At 41.9% G+C, this 22956-nt stretch overlaps 1 protein-coding gene across 1 annotated transcript; it reads left to right on the top strand.

The window, feature by feature from the left end:
- Positions 1-2467: 2467 nt before the first annotated feature.
- Positions 2468-21416, top strand: YTHDF2 (YTH N6-methyladenosine RNA binding protein F2). Its single transcript, XM_081334917.1, has 5 exons — positions 2468-2760; positions 3172-3196; positions 5218-5297; positions 9085-10671; positions 20483-21416. Exons 1-5 carry the CDS (start codon positions 2734-2736, stop codon positions 20504-20506), a joined length of 1743 nt encoding a protein of 580 aa, XP_081191043.1. The 5' UTR covers positions 2468-2733; the 3' UTR covers positions 20507-21416.
- Positions 21417-22956: the final 1540 nt, after the last annotated feature.

Raw genomic sequence — 22956 nt, forward strand, 5'->3', positions numbered from 1 at the left:
CCAGCTGCCTTCTGGCAAGCAAAGTCAGTGGGAGAACAACCTCATTATTCACTTAACAACTGCAGTGGATTTATTTTATTTTATTTATTTATTTTAATTCCATTTATACCCCGCCCTTCTCCGAAGACTCAGGGCGGCTTACAAGCTAAGGATCACTTAACAACTGTGGCAAAATGGTCATAAAAAGGGGCGCAACTTACTTAACAACTGCCTTGCTTAGCAATAGAAATTTGGGGCTCAATTGTGGTCGTACATTGGGGATTACCTGCACAGGTATTCTTCTTTGGGTCATTAAAACCAGTCAAAAGTCAGTGGAATATAATTTAAGACTCGCTATTTTTTAAAAGAATGTTAATGCCGTAGTAAAGAGAACCAGAAAAGTCAGTCTGTTTTTGATCATGTCAAAGTGAAATCATTTTCCTCAGCTTCTTTGGGAAACTGAGGTCACATATACACAAGAAAACCAAAGGGGAACTCCTACCAAATGTTGAAATGGAGTCTCTTGAAAAGAGGATGGTCCCTGGCTGGTCCACAGGAGTGTTTGTTCCTGGCTGGGGAATTCTGGGAGTTGAGGTCCACGTGTCTTAAAGTTCCAACGTTGAAAAATACTGTTCTACACCACCTATGTTCGCTTTCTTGTGTGAAGTGGATGGTGCACCTTTCACACCTAAAGCTAAAGAAAGTAGTACAGCCTATTGGAGCTTCAGTCTTCTCCATCAAAAGCAAAAAAGAGGAATAAAAAATAGGTGATAGGTTTGGTGGGAGAAGGATCTTCAACCCATTGTGCTGAGGCTCAATTTGATCTCTTTTTGCTTTAGTGCAAGGCATGAACTCTAACAAAGGTGGGTTATTTAACAAAGCACGATGAAAATATGGTTAAGCACAGGGTATGGATCTGATCAGTCTCCTTACGAAGATGAAAAACGGCAGAAATTTACAAACCATCCTTGACAACTTAGGACTTTTCATTTGTCCAAAGCTGGTTCCTAATTCTTCTTTAGTTAACACAGTTAATAAAAGTGTCTGATCTCAGCTGTAAACCCAACAGCCCATTCCAGTTCAAAGAAAAGGTTACTAAACGAACATGCCCTTTTTCTCAACAAGGTTTTGTTTGCTAAAAATGATCCATTTGTGTAATGACTCAAAACATTCAGAATATTTAAGTGTAACTTTTCAATACAGTGTTCAAAGCACAGTACAACATGTGAACTAACATGGTTTAATTACTATGTGTTTATTTGACTCAATAAGTCCAGGTTTTCATGCACTAGTTTTATACTCAAGAGATGGTGCATCTATTCTAAAGCACATGATAAGAGCCGGTGTGATTTGTGATGAAGGTGTGTAGGATCAGACAGACCAAGATTCAAGTCTGCCATCAATCACAAGCACACTGGATGACTGTAAGGGCTACCACTCTCGACCCAGTCTATCCCACAAGCGTCTTGTGGAGAAAATAGAAGGAAATAACGGAATAATGAAATTGGAAGGGACTTTGGAGGCCTTTTAGTCCAATCCCCCATTCAAGCAGGAGACCATAGAACATGTACCAATCCAACAATATTTTACAAATCACGGTGACTGGAATCCCAAAACTTGACAAACCAAACCAAACCCATTATGGCTTAGCATATTATGCATAACTAATCATCAGCCGACTTTGGCAGATAAAGAGAGCCAGGCAAGCCAGTTTCTTCCTGGTTTAATCAGTTTCTTCCTGGTTTATACATGGATCTGGGCTCACCCGAGAAATCCAAGACTGTAGTAGGCTAGAGGGTGAAGTCAGCAAAGGCGGGAGAAAACTGCAACTTACACTTTGAGCTTGCCACGAAAACTGTCCATCAACGTTAAACTCAACTCCGAGGCGAACGTTACTTTTCCCTGTCTTCCCCACTTGGGGGTCCTTCAGATAGGGGTGATTTGGAGACGCAAGTTGGGAATTAGGGCTCACTGATGTAAGCCCAGTCGAAGGAACAGTCCTTATCACTGCAATCAGTTCTCCTGATCCCTCGCCCACACGAGATTCAAGTCAGAACGCGTGTCGACAGAAGCCATGTACGCGCGAAAAGAGACGCTGGCATCGTTCACAACTTTTTTTTTCTCCTGGGCATTTTCTTGCCTGCGTTTCCAAACCTCCCCAAAGGGGGCGCTGCCAACACCCTTACAAGACCCCACAAGCGCATCAGCCATTTTACCCGTCGTGCTTTTTTCCCACCAATGCTGCTTGCGGCTGCCGCCACCGCCTCCCTCTCTTCCCCCCGCCCCTTCCCCCCCCCCTTTTTTTTCCCCGCCTGGCTTCGCGCCTGCTCTCTCGCCGTGCGCGCGCGCGCGCGCCTCCTCTCGCCTTTCGGCCGCGTGACCGTCGCCTGGTGAGCCGAGCCGAGCCGGCTTGCCTGCCGCGCCCGCCCATTCGCCCCCTCCCTTCTCTCCGCGCCTGAGTGCGCGCGCGCGCGCGCGTGCGCGGGGCGGGCGAGCACCATAGAGCGCGAGCTGTGGGCAGCCCTCGAGCGGCTAGAGCGGCGACGCAGCGCGAGCCGAGCGGGCGGAGCAGCGGGCGGGGCGAGCCAGTCAGAGTCCTCCAGGAAGCCGAGAGCGATCCGCGCGGTGTGTCTGCTGCTGCTGCTGCTCCTCCTCCTCCTCCTTCCCCGGACAAAGCCGCCGCGGTTGCCGCCACCCCCGCCCCTCGCCTCGCCGCGCAGCTCGCCTCGGAACCTCGCCGCTGAACGGAGAGCCATGTCGGCCAGCAGCCTCTTGGAGCAGGTAAGCCAAGGAAGGGAGGCCGGCGGCGGGAGAGAGCGGCGCCCCAGGCGTGAGGGGCGCCACGCTGGGAAAGGCCCCGGCTTCAGGCCTAGCCGGGGGGGAGGGGGGCGGCCAAACGGACGGAGAAAGGCTCGCGCCTCCACTTCCCTCGCCTCCCTCCCTCCGCAAAAGAAACCCCTGCCGGGCCCGGCCCTCCTTCCCTCCCTCCCTCCCTCCCTCGCTCGCTTCGTGCCGTCTCCCCCCGGCAGGTCGGAGCGGCCTAGGCTGGGGCTTCTTCCTCCCCTCCTCCCTTCTTTCCCGGCCGGGCCTGTTGTTGCCGCCGCCGCCGCATGACTTATCGCTTCTCTCCCTCTTCCCCTTTCTTCCTGCCTCGCTCTGGCCAACGCCGCCGCGTCGTCGTCTCCGCTCCAGAGACCGAAGGGACAAGGCAGCAAAGGTGAGGAAGCCGCAGCCGCGGCGGGGGGCTCCGGGCCGGCGGTTGCCGAGGGAGCCTCGGGAGAGGGAGGGCGGGCGGGCGGCTCCGACTTCCAGCGTATGGCGGTGCCCCTTTTCTCTCCCGTGTGCGGGCCTGGCTGCCTCGCTCTCTTAGGGAGGAGGAGGGGGCTACCCTAAACAGCCAGACCCCCGCCAAGAGGTGGGATCGGAGGCTTCCAATCTCTGCCCTGTCTGCGGAGGTGCCTTCTGCCAGCCACCCTGAAAACGGCCAGCTTGGTTGGCCAGGATAGTTTAATGTCTGTAAAAGGCAAAGCAGTCGGTGAATAGGTCCTTTTTTTTTATCGGGCTGCCGGAGGATGTAGATTACTGTAAAAGTTGAGTCAGAATGCGTGAAACATTCATAAAGGGGATTCAGTGGCTGATTCCGGTAGATGAATTTCTTTATTTCTTTCTTTCTTTCTTTCTTTCTTTCTTTCTTTCTTTCTTTCTTTCTTTCTTTCTTTCTTTCTTTCTTTCTTTCTTTCTTTCTTTCTTTCTTTCTTCTCTCTCTTTCTCTCTCTTTCTTTCTCTCTCTCTCTTTCTTTTCTCTCTCTCTTTCTTTTCTCTCTCTCTCTCTCTCTCTCCCTCTCCCCATTCCTCTTTATTCTCTCCAGCTCGGCCACCCACCCACCCATATTGGCAGAAGGGTGATAAAATAAGGAATGGCTTGGTGTGAAGCGCATACAAAAAGGGAGGGCCTCTCTTCCAGGCAGACTTTTAAAAGTAAAAACTGGCTTTTGATTTAAAACTACTGGTTCTTAATCATTGCACCTAGGTAGCTGATCTGCAGTATTTCAAACCAAAGGGTGGAGGGAGAGAAATGGCCTGATCAGATATTAATAGATGAAAAACAAATACGAAGGTGTAAAAGATAAGATTAGTTAACTTTCCTTCCTTGTTTTAATGAGCATGTGTAGCTTTAAATGTAGCCTTTGAAGGCTGAAGTGAGAGTAGTTTGCAAAGTCAGCTGCCTCAAGGGCCCAGTTTATGGCTTCCACAAGCAAATTAAAACTCCTTGAAAACCATGCAGGTTTTTTTTTCTTGAAATGCCTGTAAATATGACATAGATTGTCAGAAGGGGAAGTGCTTGTAAACTCCATTATGAGTTCAAAAGTTTAAAATCCAGACGAAGGGAACTTGGAAGGTCATTCAGTCTGACTCTTATCTAGTGCTGGATGTGCTGTAATATTCTTGAAAAAAGTCAGGAATCCGCTAACATCTTTTTTTGACTAACAAATTCTATTAAAAGATGTAACATGTTTGAGCCGCAGCTGGCTTCCTCAGATGCATAGAGATGTCCTCAACATCTTTGAGAGATGGTTAACTTCTGTTTGTAGAAAAAGAAGCAACAAAAATGTTCCTCTTTTAATTGCTCTATTGAAAAAAATATCTTATTCTTAGGAAGCACCTTATGCCATAGAGGGAAGAAGTTTCACATCATACTTAAACCATGATTAACATGTAAACATGATTGATTTATTTTTCTGTAATTTCCATCTAATTAATGATAATCCTGACTCTTGGTGCAGCAGGAAGGTGTTGACATTGCCTTCTGCATGACAGCCCACTATATATTGGATGATAGGCTTTATTCCCTCCTCCCCACACGCCTGTATATGTTAGTCAACTAAAGCTTCCCTTCAAGTCTCAGATGGGGGGGGGGTGTTTGTCACATTACATGATGTTTTTACTTATTTAATTTGTATACCACCCAATTTCCAGGTGTGCTGTAGTGTTTAGTAAAATACATTGGAACTATTTACAAAGACTATATATTTGCAAGATTTAACCTCACTACCTACCACTAATCCCCAATGAAACAGATGGATACTATGAGAAGTGAGTGTATTCTCTTATCCTTGAGCAGTAATAGCTAATCTTAAACGTTCAATTTCTGACAAAAGGTTCTTCAATTTTATATCTCTTAAATTATTGAACATTAATATCAGAATTGAGTAACCTTGTTAAAACATTTGTTTTTAGTGCAAAATGGATCAGTGCATCAGAAAGACAGCTTAAATGATGATGATATTGAACCTTACTTGAGTCCTCAGGCCAGACCGGTGAGTGTTAAAAAATGTACTTATTTGTTTCATGATGTTCTTTGCTTTTATTCTGCCCTTTTTCTCATGCCATCTAGAATTCTGTTTATTTCTCTGCTTTCATAATTTATACTCAGTTCATTTACTAATTAACTGTTAATGCTTGCTAGCAGCTTATAACAGTGTCCTACACTTTATAAATCTTTTAAGCCTCTTCAGTGGGACCAACTTTAATACATTAAGAAATAATTTTGTACAGAATTGTCTGAATTTCTGAGTAAGTACATTTAAAATAAGCTGACCAACTCTATTCCATGTATGTTATTTATTAAACCTATATGCTGCCCATCTCTCCTAAAGGCATCTCTAGGTGGCTTATAGTTCACCTTGTACTGAAATAAACTGTTAATTTATAAAAATGAATTGTGGATATGATTGAAATTGTTAGATTGAAAAGTACCTTAATTAGCTTTGGATCTTACTAGACCATACATCTAGTACGGTCTAACATTACATAGAGGTTGAGAGCTAGTAAACTATATGTAGAATGTGTTCTCTTACATGGCTGATCTTGGCTGATCCCCAAAAGCTAAATAGGGATGAGTCTTGTTAGTGTTCAGCTAGAAGAGCTAGGAAATATAAGCTGTAAACTAAATGTGGAAGTTGAAAAAATATCCCCCAAAATCATAATAGCATTTTTTGTGTGTGTGGTTGCCAAGAAAATTTCATGGAAATGTCTTTTAGTCTTCAATAATCAAGACTGAGTCAAAATAAATGTTCTTTTTACCTACTTGTCATTGTTCTAAACAACCTTTTAGCTGGTTAAGTGTCGAGAAGCTAGAGTCAGATTTCTAGTTTTTAAGCTCTAAATTCATTTTCTTTGTTTACTAAGTCACAGATATTTTTCTGTGCACAAACTTTTGCAGAGGTTTGGGGGCCAAGAATTCCATCATTTGGAAGGGGATCCTAGGAATTTCTGCATGGTGTTGGGTTCTAGTGCCCAGTACATGGTCATTGCTCATGGCGAACAATTGGAGAATAGGATTTGTAGTGTGAACATACTGGAAGGCTGGAGGAATGCTGTTGTAAAATATTCTTAGGTCTGCAGCTAAGTATATATTGTAATTGTGCAGTTTCTGAGAGGTCTTGTAAGGAAAGCGAACTACAAAATTGTAGATGAACTTTCAAGTTATAAAATCATAAAGGAGAGGTATCAACTTTAAGCTGAGAAACAGTAGCAATATTTTATTCTGGGAACTTCACAGAAAACTGTACATTAAAACTCCAGCTTAGGAGATAGCTAATGTGAACTACAATAAGCATTTTCATTGCCCAGTTTCTTGGCTACTTGTCAATTATAAAAAGGTGCACATGAGTTGAACTTGCAATTGTACTCTTGTAATTATATCCTTGCTGTTGATGGGAATGACTTCCCTCCTTCCAAATATCTAAAAAACAAGAACAGACCTGTAAATGTCAACATGCCCAAGTTTTAAGTTTATATAGAATAAGCTCTATTTAAAAGATGGGTCCTAAGCTAGGGATCTAAACGCATACAAGTTGATTAACCATTAATTTGTAGGCTATTTTGTTGCTGTTTTGTCATAGTTTATTCCTAGCAGTGACAGCAGAGCACTATCTCTGCAGATTGTTTTTACTAGGAAAGGATGCAACCTATTAACCTTTTAATTTCCTGTTGCAAATTGGAATATCACTGGTTAAACATAGGCAAGAATAGTCTGCAATGTTAATCTGATTTTGATAAAAAATACTCATGCATTTGAGCTTTGTCATTACTTCAGTCGTCAGAAAACTTTATGAGACATTGAGTCATTCTAGAAAATCCTTTAAGTGGTGAGTAGGGGATGTTTTAGACATGTTACTTATCACACACTTGCTGCAACAGGATATATTCCTAACCTGCGCAGTTAATGGCAAAGTCCATTTCCAAGTAATTTCAATGAATATTTAGAACATTTTTATGTGAGTACAGTACCATGCTCAGTGTTACCCCTCTGTTTAACACCTTTAAAACTCTGATATGCTTGTTTAATCTCTTTGTTATTAAAGCAGTTGGACCTTTAGGAAGTTATTTTGTTTTAAAGTGCACTTCAGACACAATGATTTATAAATAAATGTTAACAAATTAAAACCTTGGCCTAACATTAGACATGAATTATATTCAGTCATCTGATGTTTGGGGTTCAGTTAATGGTCATATAACAAATATAATTATGGAATTATATTTCTCTGTTGCTGTTATCATTCTTAAATACTCAGTTGAATGAAGGTGGGACAAATCTCGGTGTTGTCATTCCTAGGCATCATTTTAGAGCAATTGTAGGCAGTTGCTGATCAGCATAGACTTCTTTAAACAGACCTAAATGTTCCCTTAAAGTAATAAAATTCCTTTAAGCAATATGACTTTCCCCGAAAGTAAGACCGGCCCTGAAAATAAGCCCTAGCTTGATTTTGGGGTGTGGGCCTAATATAAGCCCTACCCCAAAAAATAAGCCTTAGTTTTGGGGCAAGGCACACACCTAAAAATCAGCCAGGCCTCTCCTTGCCCACACACGTCTTCTGTAGTGTCTCCAGGCCTTCATTTCACAATCAGAGGCCTTTCTGCAAGGCCACTGCAGCCGAGAACCGAGCTATGGATTGAATCCATAGCTTGGTTCTCGGTTGCAGTGGCCTTCCGGAAAGGCCTTTGACTGCAAAATGCAGGCTGGAGGTCTATTCTCAGCTGCAGAATGAAGCTGCTCCTTCAGTCCCAGAAGAAGTGGGCCGGTTGGGTGGAGCTGTTGGTGCCGGAGGTGAGTGGAAAACACCCCCCCTCCCCCGGAAAATAAGACCTGGTGCCTATTTTGGAGGGGGGAAAAAAGGTCGGGTCTTATTTTTGGGGAAACAGTAACTCTTCAGTTGTTTGGTTTATTTCTAGTCTTATATTTATTATGCTATTTATACCTACACTTGAGTACTGTAAACAGAAGATTGCCTTACTGTTATCTGAAGCTGTTGATAGTGAAGAGTTGCCACTGATTTTTTTTTTTGTATTTTGAATTCTGAGCTAACATACATGAGAAATTTAAAGGTTTTAGTGGTGGAATTACAGAATGAAATGATAGAAATCCTGTAGTCAGTGATTGCCTTCCCTTTGGTGCCAGTTATTCCATTCAAAACACACATGGGATATTGCCAGTGGTTTGGTTGGAAAGATATAATATTCTGTTGCTAAGAAATTTGGTATTGAAATACAATAGGTGAAAAAAAATTTCTTTATCTTCTTTTGTGTATTCATTGGCTTGTAAAACAAAGTCCAAGATTTCACTTAGGTGCTGTTTTAATTTGCATTACTATTATTACTTTAAGGTGATGTGTGGAATTCCTTTCTCCATAAACCACTTAAATAAACAATATTTAAGTTATTTTTTTAGTCCTCTTACAAGCTGTTTTTTTTTAAAGGAAGCAAGCTAGCATTACTTGTAGTTCATCTTCCTGTGTGTTTCATTATCGAGCTATACCTCAGTAAAGGGCTACCTAGATTAAAAAGTACAACCCCCACACACATTAGATGGTGTTTAGTGGCAAAAGTGAATTTATTTTTGGGGTTTGCATAAGAAGTAGGATGGCCCCATTTTTCTCTGATGCACTAAAATAATATCTCGCTTTTTCATATAGTCCTGCATTCTAAAGCATAATTTTGGCTTGAACGGTAACATGGAAGAATGATCTACATATTTAATTTAGTTTTTGTGCTGTAGCATGTATTGTTCAGTCTAACTCTTTAGTTCTTGCTTTTTTCTTCCAGAACAACGCATATACTGCCATGTCCGATTCTTACATGCCGAATTACTACAGCCCATCCATTGGATTTTCCTACTCCTTGGGCGAAGCTGCTTGGTCTACTGGGGGCGATCCACCCATGCCCTATTTGACTTCTTATGGACAGCTAAGCAATGGAGAGCCTCATTTTCTCCCAGATGCCATGTTTGGACAGCCAGGGGCCCTTGGCAGTACACCATTTCTGGGACAGCATGGCTTTAATTTTTTCCCCAGTGGAATTGACTTCTCTGCTTGGGGAAATAACAGTTCTCAGGGGCAATCAACTCAAAGTTCAGGATACAGTAGCAACTATGCTTATGCACCAAGTTCATTGGGTGGAGCAATGATTGATGGACAGTCAGCGTTTGCCAATGACACCTTGAACAAGGCACCTGGCATGAATACCATAGACCAAGGAATGGCAGCCTTGAAACTAGGCAGCACTGATGTAGCAAGCAATGTCCCCAAAGTTGTTGGCTCTGCTGTTGGCAGTGGGTCTATTGCCAGTAATATTGGAACTTCTAATAGCTTGCCCCCAGCTACTATTGCTCCTCCCAAACCAACATCCTGGGCGGATATTGCAAGCAAACCTGCAAAGCAACAGCCCAAGCTGAAGACCAAGAATGGGATTGCAGGTTCAAGTCTTCCACCACCACCCATTAAACACAATATGGACATTGGAACTTGGGATAATAAAGGACCAGTGGCAAAACCCCCTTCCCAGGCTTTAGTTCAGAATATTGGTCAGCCACCAACCCAAATATCTCCCCAACCAATGGGTCAACAGATGAATAATAGTCCGCCAGCAATGCAGCCTTCAGCAGGACAACAGTCACAACCTCTGCCACCTGCAACATCCCAACCAACTCAGTTGCCAGTTCAGCAACAGGCAGCTCAGCCTGCCCGTTGGATTGCGCCTCGTAACCGTGGAAATGGGTTTGGCCAAAATGGAGTTGATGGTAATGCAGTAGGACAGTCTCAAACCACATCTGGGTCTGCGCCTTTGGAGCCACACCCTGTCTTGGAGAAGTTGAGATCTATCAACAACTACAACCCAAAGGATTTTGACTGGAACCCAAAACATGGGAGGGTCTTTATTATCAAGAGCTATTCTGAAGACGATATCCATCGTTCCATTAAATATAACATCTGGTGCAGTACAGAGCACGGTAATAAGAGACTGGATGCTGCTTATCGGTCCATGAATGGAAAAGGTCCTGTTTACTTACTATTCAGTGTCAACGGCAGTGGTCATTTCTGTGGAGTGGCAGAAATGAAATCTGCTGTGGACTACAATACGTGCGCTGGCGTGTGGTCCCAGGACAAATGGAAGGGGCGATTTGATGTCAGGTGGATTTTTGTGAAGGACGTTCCCAACAGCCAACTGCGGCACATTCGCTTAGAGAACAATGAGAATAAACCAGTGACCAACTCCAGGGACACTCAGGAGGTGCCTCTGGAAAAGGCTAAACAGGTGCTGAAAATCATTGCTACTTACAAGCACACCACTTCCATCTTTGATGACTTCTCACACTATGAGAAACGCCAGGAAGAGGAGGAAAATGTGAAAAAGGTAATGTTGAGCAGTCAGGGAAGAGAAATAAAAGGGAGGCTGGATGTTACTGTCTAAGATCGAGTAAATTGTGAACATCAATACCCAAGTAGATTTGCAGAGGTCATCATTAAGTATAACTTGTGGCAAAGGTATTTAAACTGGAATCTGCTCTAGCCAAATTGTAGTGAGTTTGTGTAGTATGAAAGAGCATTAGATTTAAGCATATAGTGGTAGCAAGTAGGCTTTTTCCCATTCTCCATGAGATGCCCTGGATAATAGTGCATATTGTTTGTAAACTGAATTATGGGTGGAAATGCTTTTCAATCAATATCTTTGGCATGATTCCTCTTGTTTATAGTGTCATGGTTTATTTTAACTTAAGGAATAAGATCAGCTTTGCATTCTGCAATTATTATTTTTTCTTGAGGCACTAACTCAGGGGTCGGCAACCTAAAAAAGGAAAAGAGCCACCGGGAACTGGTTCCATCACAAATTAAAAAAACTGGGAGCCGCGCGCGTGTGTCCATGCACGCGCATGCGCAAAAAAACCGTTTTGCGCATGCGCAAACGTTTTTTTGCGCATGCGCGGACGCACGCGGTTGCCATTTTTTTTAAAAGTGAGATGGAACCGGTTCCCGGTTGCCCGACGGCGACGGCCCGTCTGCAAAGCTGCCGCTTTCGGCAGCTTTGCAGACGGGCCGCGGCAGCTTCCTCAAAGAGCGACGCCACGGCCCGTTCACGTGGAGGTACGCGCGCACCTCTCCAAAGGTTTGGGGAGGTGCGCGCGCAGCTCCGCCCATTCGGGGAGGTGCGCGCGCACCTCTCGGAACGGGCCGTGGCATCGCTCTTTGAGGAAGCTGCCGTGGCCCGTCTGCAAAGCTGCCGCTTTCGGCAGCTTTGCAGACGGGCCGCGGCAGCGTCCTCAAAGAGCGACGCCGCGACCCGTTCGCGCGGAGGTACGCGCGCACCTCTCCAAAGGTTTGGGGAGGTGCGCGCGCACCTTCGCCCATTCGGGGAGGTGCGCGCGCACCTCTCCAAACGGGCGGTGCCACTCTCCATTTGGAGAGGTGCGCGCGCACCACTGCCCGTTCGAAGAGATGCGCGCGCACCGGGCGGCTGGGAGCCGCAGGAGACGGCTCAAAGAGCCGCATGCGGCTCCGGAGCCGCAGGTTGCCGACCCGTGCACTAACTGATGAGGAATTGATAGTGTACCACCGATGTACCCTAAAAATTGCTAAAGATATACTCTAGTTCAGTGGTTCTCATCCCTGGAGGGGGGGCACAATGTCGTCACAGGGGTCTATGAAGTCTTGAAGAAAGGTTATCGTTTAAATTTTGAGTTAAGTCTTGGTCGACCATGGCCATAGTCCATGACCACAAAAGGTATTTAAAGTATGTGTGTGTGTGTGTGGGGGGGTGTTCCATGGTGAAGAAAAGGTTGAGAACCACTGCTTTAGTTATTAGTGACCCTCTCAACTTGCTTACAAGGTTTTGTTTTTTTTAAGTGTCCTTTGACATGAGACTATTGTACATGAAAATGACGTTGAGCTTGTCGATCAGAAGGTTGTCAGTTTGGCGGGTCGAATCCCGAGTGCCGCGTAACAGAGTGAGCGCCTGTTACTCGTCCCAGCTTCTGCCAACCTAGCAGTTCGAAAGCACGTAAAAATGCAAGTAGAAAAATAGGGACCACTCCGGTGGGAAGGTAACAGCGTTCCGTGCGCCTTTGGCATCTAGTCATGCCGGCCACATGACCACGGAGACGTCCTCGGACAAGCGCTGGCTCTTCGGCTTGGAAACGGAGATGAGCACCGGCCCCTAGAGTCGGAAACAACTAGCATGCATATGCGGGGGAACCTTTACCTTTATGTAATTCTTGGTATCTAAACCATTAACTTAACATACTGATTTTTCTAATATAACAGTACATTGTACAATCATAGGTATGGTCTTTTTTTTGTTCCGCTTGTTTATGCTGAAATACATGTTTTCTTATAGTGGGTAGGATTTATGCTGTCACATCGTAATTACAGTTGTGGCTGTGGGCATGGAAAGATTAATGTAGGCAACCATAGTCTCTAAATGAAAAAAATACGATCATTTGTAAGACCCAGAAATGTGAAAACATATAGGCATAATATTTTAGGGTAACCATGTCAACAAAGCATCTGGAAGAAGCAAAAATTAATGTTAAAATTCATCATGGAGATTCAAAGTAGTAAAGAAAATGCAGGCATGAAAAATAGCAGGTCAGCAGAAATATATTACTTGGATGTGCTTGACCATTTTTGATAGGCAGCCAGTTTGGTGTAATAGTTAAGGCGCCAGGTGAGAAACCAGGAGACTGTGAATTCTAGTCCTACCTTAGGCACCAAGCCAGACAGGTGATCTTGGGCCAGTTACACACACACTCAGCCCTAGGAAGGAGACAATGCAAACCACTTTCAAAATCTTGCCAAGAAAATTGTAGGGACCTGTCTGGGAGTCGACACTGATGTAAAGGCACTCTCCTCCCCCCCTGAAAAAGTATTTTTTTTATCTTAAAGTATTTTATTAAGTGATTTTATATTTAAAGGTTAAAACTGAAAAGGTCCATAAGCTGCTCTTTCTAGCTGGAATTGAGAGACCTCAGAAACAACGTATGTGTATCCCATGACATTTTCTAAACAACTTGAATAAGCTAACAGTACTCCCTATAGAATGAACTGTTTCTCACAGTCTCTTATATAGGATTTGTATTTGATCTTCAGCATGCCAGTTTTGGATGACACATACCCATAAGAATCCAAGACTAATAGGAGTTGGCCTTTAGGTTTGCTGGACAGAAGCATTTATTAATGTCTCTGTCCTGTAGCATATAAAATGCTATTTCTAAGACTGGTTGTTCTCACCCTTGCAGAATAATGTTAAGAGAGTATCTATTTGTACTCTTTGAAGCTTCCATTTTTTAAATTTGACTACTAGTACAGCTTCTTCTTTTTTTTTAAAAAAAGGGGAGGGTTACACTGTTTCATTGGTTTGATAATTACTTGTTACTGTGTAACTCTTCCTGTGTAACTATAACACTGTGATACTGCAGAAACTGTATTTCCAAGTCTCTCTGGATGCATTACAGTATCTTGAAACTGTAACATCCTATCAATAAGATAGAACCCAGAACTGCAACCTTAAAATGAAAACACTGATTGAATAATATTATTCCAGTGAATGCTGCAAATTGTCCAAGTTTTGAATAAAGCAATTTTTCTGTTTGCATTAAAGTATTATAAATGTTTCTGTGTAAAATATTTTATGTTGCTTAATGGCAAAAATAAATTGTCTACTCTAGTGTATGCTGGCGCTTCTGCTAGTGTTAAAATGGCTACTAATAATTTACCCAGCTCATCAATTATAGATGTAATATCTTATGTAGGGCTGTAATGCATATATTTTCCTAATATTCTGAACTGCATCAACAAAGCACATATCTGAGCTTTAAGAATTTGCCTGATGATTGCAGTCTGCTTTTCATTTGCCTTTCTGGACAAAACACACTTGGGTAATGTAAATCAAATTAACTGAAGTCAACAATAATTGCCAGGCTAAGTATGAAGAACAGGAAGTCTCTATCCTTTCCTTTTGGAATAGTTTAATATGGTTGACATTAAAAGAGTGTTCCATGCACTTATTCGTGATATTTTAATTTCATTTTTGAATAGAATAGCAGTCCCAGGTTCGTTCTTGTGTTGAAATACAGGTAGTCCTCAGCTTACAGCCACAATTGAGTCCAGAATGTCTGTTGCTAAGTGAGACATTTGTTGCCCCATTTTATGACCTTTCTTGCCCCATTTGTTAAGTGAATCACTGCAGTTAAGTGAATCTGGCTTCCCCATTGACTTTGCTTGTCAAACGTTTGCAAAAGATAATCACTTGCTCCAGGACACTGCAGCCGTCATAAACATGAGTCAGTTGCCAAGCATCTGAATTTTGGTCACGTGACCCTGGGGATGCTGCAACGGTTGTAAATGTGGAAAACATAAGTGCCATATAACTTCGAACAATCACTAAGCAAACTGTTGTAAGTTGAGACTACTTGTAATAAGGAGAGCCATGAGGCAAAAAACCTTTGAGCTTTCAACCTGTAGCTGTTCTTTGACTGAAATGAGCCTGTTTATTTTGGGATGTACTTGTGGGCATCTAAAGTGCTGCTTAAGATACATAGAAAAGTCATATGTTGGGATACTATATAAAGGCTCTTAATAAGAAAAAAATACCTGGAAGGTTCTGTGTGTTTCTAGATTTTAGGCTACCTCTGAAGAACAGTTCAGACATCATTCTGCCTAGAATGCCTAATGGGCAAAAAACTAGGCCACAGAATGAAAAGCAAATAAGATAAATAACTAGGTATGGTGAAGAAAACTCTTAAAGTTTTTAAAGACCATGTGTTAGATTAAGTTATTAATCATTCAGGTTGTATGCCACCTGACTCAACGGGGGTGGGGGGAGGCTTACAACAATCAAACTACAATGAAATCAATAAAACATAAAAATAATACTAAAAGATGGCAAGTGTAAGAGACCAGATACGATAAAATGAAGGGTTTAATTCTCATCTCACCAAAGGCCTGGGTGAGGATTAAAATTATCTTTGAATTATGTTCATATATAGGCACTGGAAAAGTGGAAAGCACTTTTCTTTGGTACAAGACAGCATGGTGGATATTCCCTTATTTTCCACAGGCACCTTTACCTGTCTTAGATTGTTCATTTCAGGCTTACAGTACATCTGAAATTGGGTGTTTTGGGGAAAACATGGAGGCCTGTCTTGTGGAAGCAAGTAGCTTCATCAGATAATTTACAGCCAATCAGTTTACAATGCTTCGCTGCTTAGCTATAGTTTGTTCCATTCTGGGATCCATGGCTAAGTGGGTGTTTAATCAGAAATGGAGTCAGAATGTTGATATGAGTCTGCAAACCTAAAAAATGTTTTCATGCCCCAGTCTTAGCTGTACTTTATATATGGATTCAGGTTTTGCCATAACAGAAAAATGCTATACTGCAGGGGTCCCCAACCCCCTGGGCTGTGGACCGGTCCCGGTCTGTGACCTGTTAGGACCTGGGCTGTATAAGCAGCTGGTGAACGAGTGAAGCTTCATTTGGATCTAGATTGTGCACGAAAAAATCCTTCACCCCTTCCAAAACCAGTCCCTGATGCCAGAAATGTTGGGAACCACTGCTATACTGACTGTACTGTGACTTGCAAGACATTCAAATTATATCTTTGAATTTGTACCCTAATTTTCAAGAGCTTCTCCTGGTAACATATCCTTCATCGAGTTATTGCATTTACAATTTTGTATTAAAACAAAGTTGAATAAAATGGGTGGAGATTTTGTATTAAATATGAGAGACTGCCTCTCAGATTTCATGGTTGTGCATAAAAATCAATTCTTGGATTAATATCTCATCTGATTATTGGCCTTTCTTGCTGTAATGTATGCTGATTCATTTCATATAAAACCCAAAATGCTGGTTATTATAAAAGTCAAAGCTGTGTCCTTCCTTTCACAGAACCCTGCATAAAGTTATGTCAGTAGCATTGTATTATATGGCATTTTACTTTTCCTTTGTGTGTTTTCCAGTAATCTTGCATTAAATGATGACTGGTAAACAAATACTTCTCAGAAGCAGTGAGCTTATCCCCAGGTGACCAGAACTGGAATACATGCATAAGGAGTATTGTTAAACTCTTTCAGATTGCAAAAACTTAAATTGGAGTAAAACATTGTGATATAAGTAGATTATGTTTAAAAAAAATGTTGTGACCGTCACCCTGTCTACTAATCAGATGAAAGGTATGGAATAAGACATTAGACCCTGTTTTTCACTGGCAAAGGACAGGATCTGTATAGAATAGAATAGATATAGGGCAACTTTTTACCCTGAAGGAATCTTGAAATAATTTTCAAGTCTCAGGGAATCCCTGCATAAAAATTAAAATAAATGAACAGTTTATAATACAATTCATGTCTAATCAGTACAATGTGCTGTTGTTTTGCAACAACAGCACATTGGCAGGGAGGCAGTTGGGTTGTGATTTGTGGTATTGTGGAGTGCACAAAATTTAAAATACAGTGTTGGCTGATTTGGTTTGGTTTTAATCGCAATCCCTCACAAAATCCCAGTTGAGAAAGGCTGGATTAGGGTAAGGAAGCATTACAAGTATTACTCCAAGTTGTCCTTTTTTAAAAAGACAAACAGAAAATAGTTCTTTACTGTGGGGATTAATTTTATTTGGCTGGCTTTTCCTTCACGTTTTTCAGTACAGTATGGCTTACCTGGAATAAATTAGTGTTTAAAACTGTAATATATAAAACACCAAACAATATTAATAAAACATCAAAAAGCAGAGATTGCCTTGTGAAATAAATGCGTTATCACATAAGAAACAAGACATAGTTAGGCATATTAAACTGCATTCAAAGACACTTGCTTCTACAAGTAAAGTGCTTATCTATTTTTGTACATTGGGTTTTATTTCCTCCCTCATAGCTATCCCTGTGAACTCTAGCAGACTAAGATCCTTGTAATAAGAAATGTCATTTTAGTATTCCTTCATTAATTTATCTTCTATCTGTTGTGTCATTTCAGACTTTAAACTTGCTGGTTGGAATTTCTAGTTTTATTGATTTATAAGCTGCATTGGAACCTTTCTGATTGAAGTACAGGATATAAATGCTCTAAATAAATTCATCCCTAAGTTTTAAAGGATGCCTAGTGCAATTTACCAAATAATGAAAGGCAATCCCTACCTGTAGGCTTTCAGTCAAAAAGGATGTACAGTACCAAAGGGGGAGAAACGGGGAACGGTGAGAGAAAAGGAAAAAATGTCTAGGAGACAGTTGACTTGGTTCTAAGAAAGATAGATCAGGTTTTAAACCAGATCCAGCCTGGGCAACTTTAAGACCTGTGGGGAAATTCTGGGAGTTGGAAGTCCACAGGTCTTAAAAATTTCCAAGGTTGCCTGTTACTCGTCCCAGCTTCTGCCAACCTAGCAGTTCGAAAGCACGTAAAAATGCAAGTAGAATAATAGGGACCACTCCGGTGGGAAGGTAACAGCGTTCCGTGCGCCTTTGGCGTCTAGTCATGCCGGCCACATGACCACGGAGACGTCCTCGGACAAGCGCTGGCTCTTCGGCTATGAAACGGAGATGAGCACCGGCCCCTAGAGTCGGAAACGACTAGCACACATGTGCGGGGGAACATTTACCTTTAGTCTAAACAGATCTTAAGACCCTATTTTGAGAAGGGCGGGGGGAGAGGCAAGAATAAATTATATTTAAGACATTCAGATGTTTTAGCAGCGATCTCTAATTTGATAACCAAAGGAGATGGTTTCAAAACAGATACAACCACCTGTTAGCAGCTCAAGGTAAAAGAAATATGGATTGTTGGATGGCTCTTAGATGTGTTTCCTAGGCCAGTGATGGCGAACCTTTTAGAGACCCAAGTGCTCAAAGTGCAACCCAAAACCCACTTATGTGTCATCCGGTGCCGGGTGGGCATGGCCCATTGGGTGGGCGTGGCTGCGTTGGTAACGGCAGACTGGGTGGGACTAAAAAGTTCAATCAATTCCAACTTTGCGAAATCTTTTTTCTTCCTGTAGGGTTGGAATTGATTGAACCTTTTTTTTTTTTTGCACACGGGAGCAGAGGCCTAAAGTGAAAAGGTTTTATAAAACCCATCTGAAGGCCTAGGACTGTGGCGAGGGCGCGCGTGCCCACAGAGAGGGCTCTGCGTGCCACCTGTGGCACGTGTGCCATAGTTTCGCCACCACGGTCCTAGGTGGTTTAACTCTTTAGGTCAGGATAAGCAACCCGAGCAGCTTCCTTATAGTTTTTGCTGTCACTCCCGTAGATTTCAGCCATCGTGGCCAGCAGTCATTGATAAAAGACTGTAGTCCAAAGCCTGGGGGTGGCTAGCAGGTGATTCAGTGTCACTCGGTCTATGGTTCAGTTTATCCATCTCCAGAATTTGTAGCCAAAATATTCTTTATGACAGCATTGACCAAACAGATCAGTAGATAAACTTTGCCAACAGAATATTCAACAATTGAATATTGTTGCCTGCATTTAATTTCCTGAAACTTCTATACACTGAATCTTATCTTTGTTCCTTCAGCTGTATGTGAGGACAGTATTTGCATTGCTTCCATCCCAATCTTGATACCAGTGTGTGATAACCAACTGACACAATGTTCTGAATAGCTTAGAAAGGATTGGTTGTGCTTGAATAGCTACTAGATTTGCTTGTACTTGTTAGCGAGTGCCACTAGCCTTGATCTTTAGACTATGAACATGGCTTCCTGTCTCAGACATAAGTCAGTAGAAGCTGATCTTTCTGCCTTCTGTTATTTGCCACAGAATAAGCAAATGTGGAGCAAAAGTGTATCTCTGATGAGCAGGAGCAATAGTTTGTATAGATTAAGCCCTCTTTCAGAGTTACCATCACCAAATAATACAATTATAGTTGCTGCCTTTGATTGTACTAGAATGTTTTCTGTTCCGTCGCTTCTGAAAGCAGATTATTCTTTCCCGCACCCATTTCTTGTGGCAGAGGTTAAAATTTGTTTTGTCCAAGGTTGCCTACAGAATCTCAAGAGTTATGAAGTTAGAATTTCTAGAGAGGAAACCCTAACCTTGCATAATATGCCAATATACTTTTGGTGGGAAAAAGAAATTTCAGAGAAACCAGACAGATTTACAGACTGTTTTTAGAGCCGCAGTTCCTTCTCCTGAAATAGCTTCTTTTAGGAGAAATCTTACCAGTGTGTTATTTGAACAAACGTATCTTCCGAAGAAGTGATCATTTGCCTATGCATATTATGTCTTGGAATGTGGATAGATAGCAAACAATGCAACAGACGCTTATTGACCTTTTCCACATTGCAAAGTGGCATTTGTAATTGTGAGCAAAACCATGGGGTAGTGTACTAATTTATACTGCAGTTTTTACTCTTATAACTGTGGAAAAATTAATGTATGGTTAGTTAAACGTATGCAAAGCATCTGCATGAGATTTCAAAGAATTGAAATATGCTGGGAGGAGGCATAAATGAAAGGCTTTTTTTAGTAACACACTTTGTTTCAAAAGCTGTATGTCCGTGGTGGCGAACCTATGGCACGCGTGCCAGAGGTGGCACACAGAGCCCTTTCTGTGGGCACGCGCACCGTCGCCCCAGTCCTAGGCCTTCAGCTGGGTTTTATAAAACCTTTTCATTTTAGGGCTCTGCCGCCGTGTGCAAAAAAAAAAAAGAAAAAAAAGTTCAATCAATTTCAACTTCTCACAGGAAAAAAAAAGATCTCGCAAAGTTGGAATTGATTGATTGAACTTTTTTAGTTCCAACCAGTCTGCCGTTACCACCGCAGCCATGCCCACCCAATGGGCCACGCCCAGGGCTTTTTTTTCTCATAGAACGCTCAGAACGGAGTTCCGGCACCTTTTTTGTATGGAACCTTGTAGGATAGGCAAGGCGGGTTGTATGACATGTATGAGTTCCAGCACCTTTTTCTTTTACAAAAAAAAGCACTGGCCACGCCCACCCAACGGGCCACGCCCACCCGGCACCCGATGATACATAAGTGGGTTTTGGGTTGTAGTTTGGGCACTCGGTCTCTAAAAGGTTCGCCATCGCTGCTGTATGTTTTAGGTATGAAAATTGGCAAAAAGCAGGTATTTTATTAAGAAGTTAAGAATATGGAAAAATGCCTCCATGTAATCTTGTGGCACTGTAATCCATTTCAGTAACTGCTATCCACTAACAATCTCTCTTTTCTTCTGTTGTTTCCTACAGGAACGTCAAGGCCGCGTCAAATAAACTGCTGGCCCTTTTCACAGAGACTGCAACAGAGATGATGCATCTCGGATATCTTTCAAAAGGAAGAAAGACTACACCAGAAAGAATTAGGACTTATTTCATTGACTCCATACAAACTCTTATAAACGTACAGTTTAAAAAAAAAAGTACTGAAATTTCACAAGAGACATAGGACTTCAGAAACAAAAAAACCCCTTCTAGGTAGAGTAGAAGTGAAAAACTCTCTCTCCCCCCCCCTTTTTTTTTTGCTTTGGTTGTAATTTCAGAGCATAAGCTTTGGGGTTTTTGTTTCTTCTTTTGTTTGTCTTTTTACTATGTTATCGGATTTTAAAGTCCGCAAGTGGCATATGCCCATTTCTCCCCCCCCTTCTGATTTTTAAATCTGCCGCTTACCTGGTTTCCTGGCCTTCTGAAGCCCCTCTTCCTCCTGATTTTTTTTTATATTTGCACTTGGAAAACCCGAGTTGTGACTTTCTTTTGGACGTCCACCATGGAAAGTGGAATGAGTAACTTTTTTCCCCCCCATGGACTGGAAGAGGAATTTTATGAAGAACTCTGATGTTTTTTTTTATGCCTAGAAGATTTGAATGAGATTTGTCTACGAGGTCATGTCTGAGGGGGTGGTTCATTTTTCTCTCTCTCAAAAGTGAAATACGAAGAGTCCTAAGAAATGTTCTGTTCTTGTGCATTATATGGATTACAGATTAAGTCTGGCTTGATTTGATTTGAAGGCTGAGAACAGTGGTAAAAACTTGTTTGTTTACAGGAAAATTAATTTGGGAAGAAAAAAAAATATTGTAAACTGTGTAGTGAATGTTTCTTCAGTTTTCTTGTTAAGCCAATGAGGAATGGGTGATGCCTTTCTTTCACCATTAATCACTTCTCAATAATAAACGTGAGATCCTGTTGAGCATCACTTCTTGGCCTTAGTATTTAGTGGGTAGGTGAGTGTTTTAGTGCTCCTAGATAGCATGATGAGGAAAAAGTGCAGCCTTAATCAGCCTAAGCGGTACCGGTAGCACTTTTCAATCTGCTGGCAGCCTTGGAAGTTGCTGCTCTGCTATTGTCTTAACACCAAATCATCTACTTCAGGGGTCTTCAAACTTGGCCCTTTTATGACTTGTGGACTTAAACTCCCAGAATTCCTCAGCCAGGCATGCCTGGCTGAGGAATTCTGGGAGTTCAAGTCCACAAGTCATAAAAGGGCCAAGTTTGAAGATCTACTTGATGTTAACAAGTGACATGAATTAGCTCTTTCCATATTTATAGGCCAGTGTTTTTAACTCTTGGCCTACTATATATTGTGGTAGATGTTTCTTGTTGGTGCTGTAGTGACTAACTTACACGACTAACGTTTTGAGGATTTCCTGGTTAAATATGTGCTTAAAAAAAACTAGCAGAGCATGACTTAAGGTTGACTTGACACCCTCCCTCCCCCAAAATTTCATATCAAAACACATCATAATATGGGGGAGGGGAGAGTGGGGGAGAGGTGTAGTCAAATCAAACCTGTCAAATAACAAATGCTGTGTCCTTAAAAAGTACAGTACTATAATCTGTGCACTTTTCTTTGATCTCTATGTGTCTATTAGAATTTCATAGAGAAGATTTGTAGGATAATTAGATATAAATAATTGTCTTGTCAAATTCATATTTAATACCTTCACACATTTTTTTTTGCCTTATCCATATTTGCCACTCCATATTTGCCAATTTTATTTTTTAATTTAAATCCACTATTCTTCATCTCATGAGATTGCAAAAGGTAGCCTGGATAAGATGCAGTATTTGGGGCACATAGAAATAGCACTACTGCTATTACTATTGTTCCGGTTTTTAAACATTTCCAATACTTTTGGTCACTTGAGCTTGGAAAACAACCATAAAAAAGCAAAAAATTGTTTTAAAATTTCTAATTAATGTTTTGAGATTTTTCCTTGGTAGGTCTCTTTATTTGGGCTTTTTATCTTAAGTCATTTCAGAACAATAATGTCAAATATTTTATGGCATGCTGCAGATGAATCTCAATATGGCCTCCTTTCTGGGGAATCCTTTTATTTATTAATTTGCTTGCTTGCTTACGGAGCTTATAAGTCACTCTCGTCGGCTGATTCTGAGCAGCATACAACTCCCTAGTTTGTAATTGGGAATGAAAATAAATACAATCAGGTTAAAACACAACACCTTACATCATCATAATACAACTGGGACTCAAGATCAAAAGTAATAAAAGCCAACCCATCATCTGGAGAATGGTTAAGACCAGGGCTTTTTTTCTCATAGAACGCTCAGAACGGAGTTCCGGCACCTTTTTTGGATGGAACCTTGTAGGGTAGGCAAGGTGGGCTGTATGACATGTGTGAGTTCCGGCACCTTTTTTTTTTTTTACAAAAAAAGCACTGGTTAAGACATTCAATTAAGGTTGAGGATATATGGACCTCTGCAGCTCG

The sequence above is a fragment of the Vipera berus genome (genome assembly GCF_964194415.1).
Source record: "Vipera berus genome assembly, chromosome: 9".
NCBI lineage: Eukaryota > Metazoa > Chordata > Lepidosauria > Squamata > Viperidae > Vipera > Vipera berus.

Coding starts and splice junctions, on each gene's coding strand:
- YTHDF2 (XM_081334917.1), top strand. CDS start 2,734: ATGTCGGCCAGCAGCCTCTTGGAGCAG. Junction 3,197..5,217: donor GAAGGGACAAGGCAGCAAAG/GTGAGGAAGCCG, acceptor ATTTGTTTTTAG/TGCAAAATGGATCAGTGCAT. Junction 10,672..20,482: donor AGGAGGAAAATGTGAAAAAG/GTAATGTTGAGC, acceptor TGTTTCCTACAG/GAACGTCAAGGCCGCGTCAA.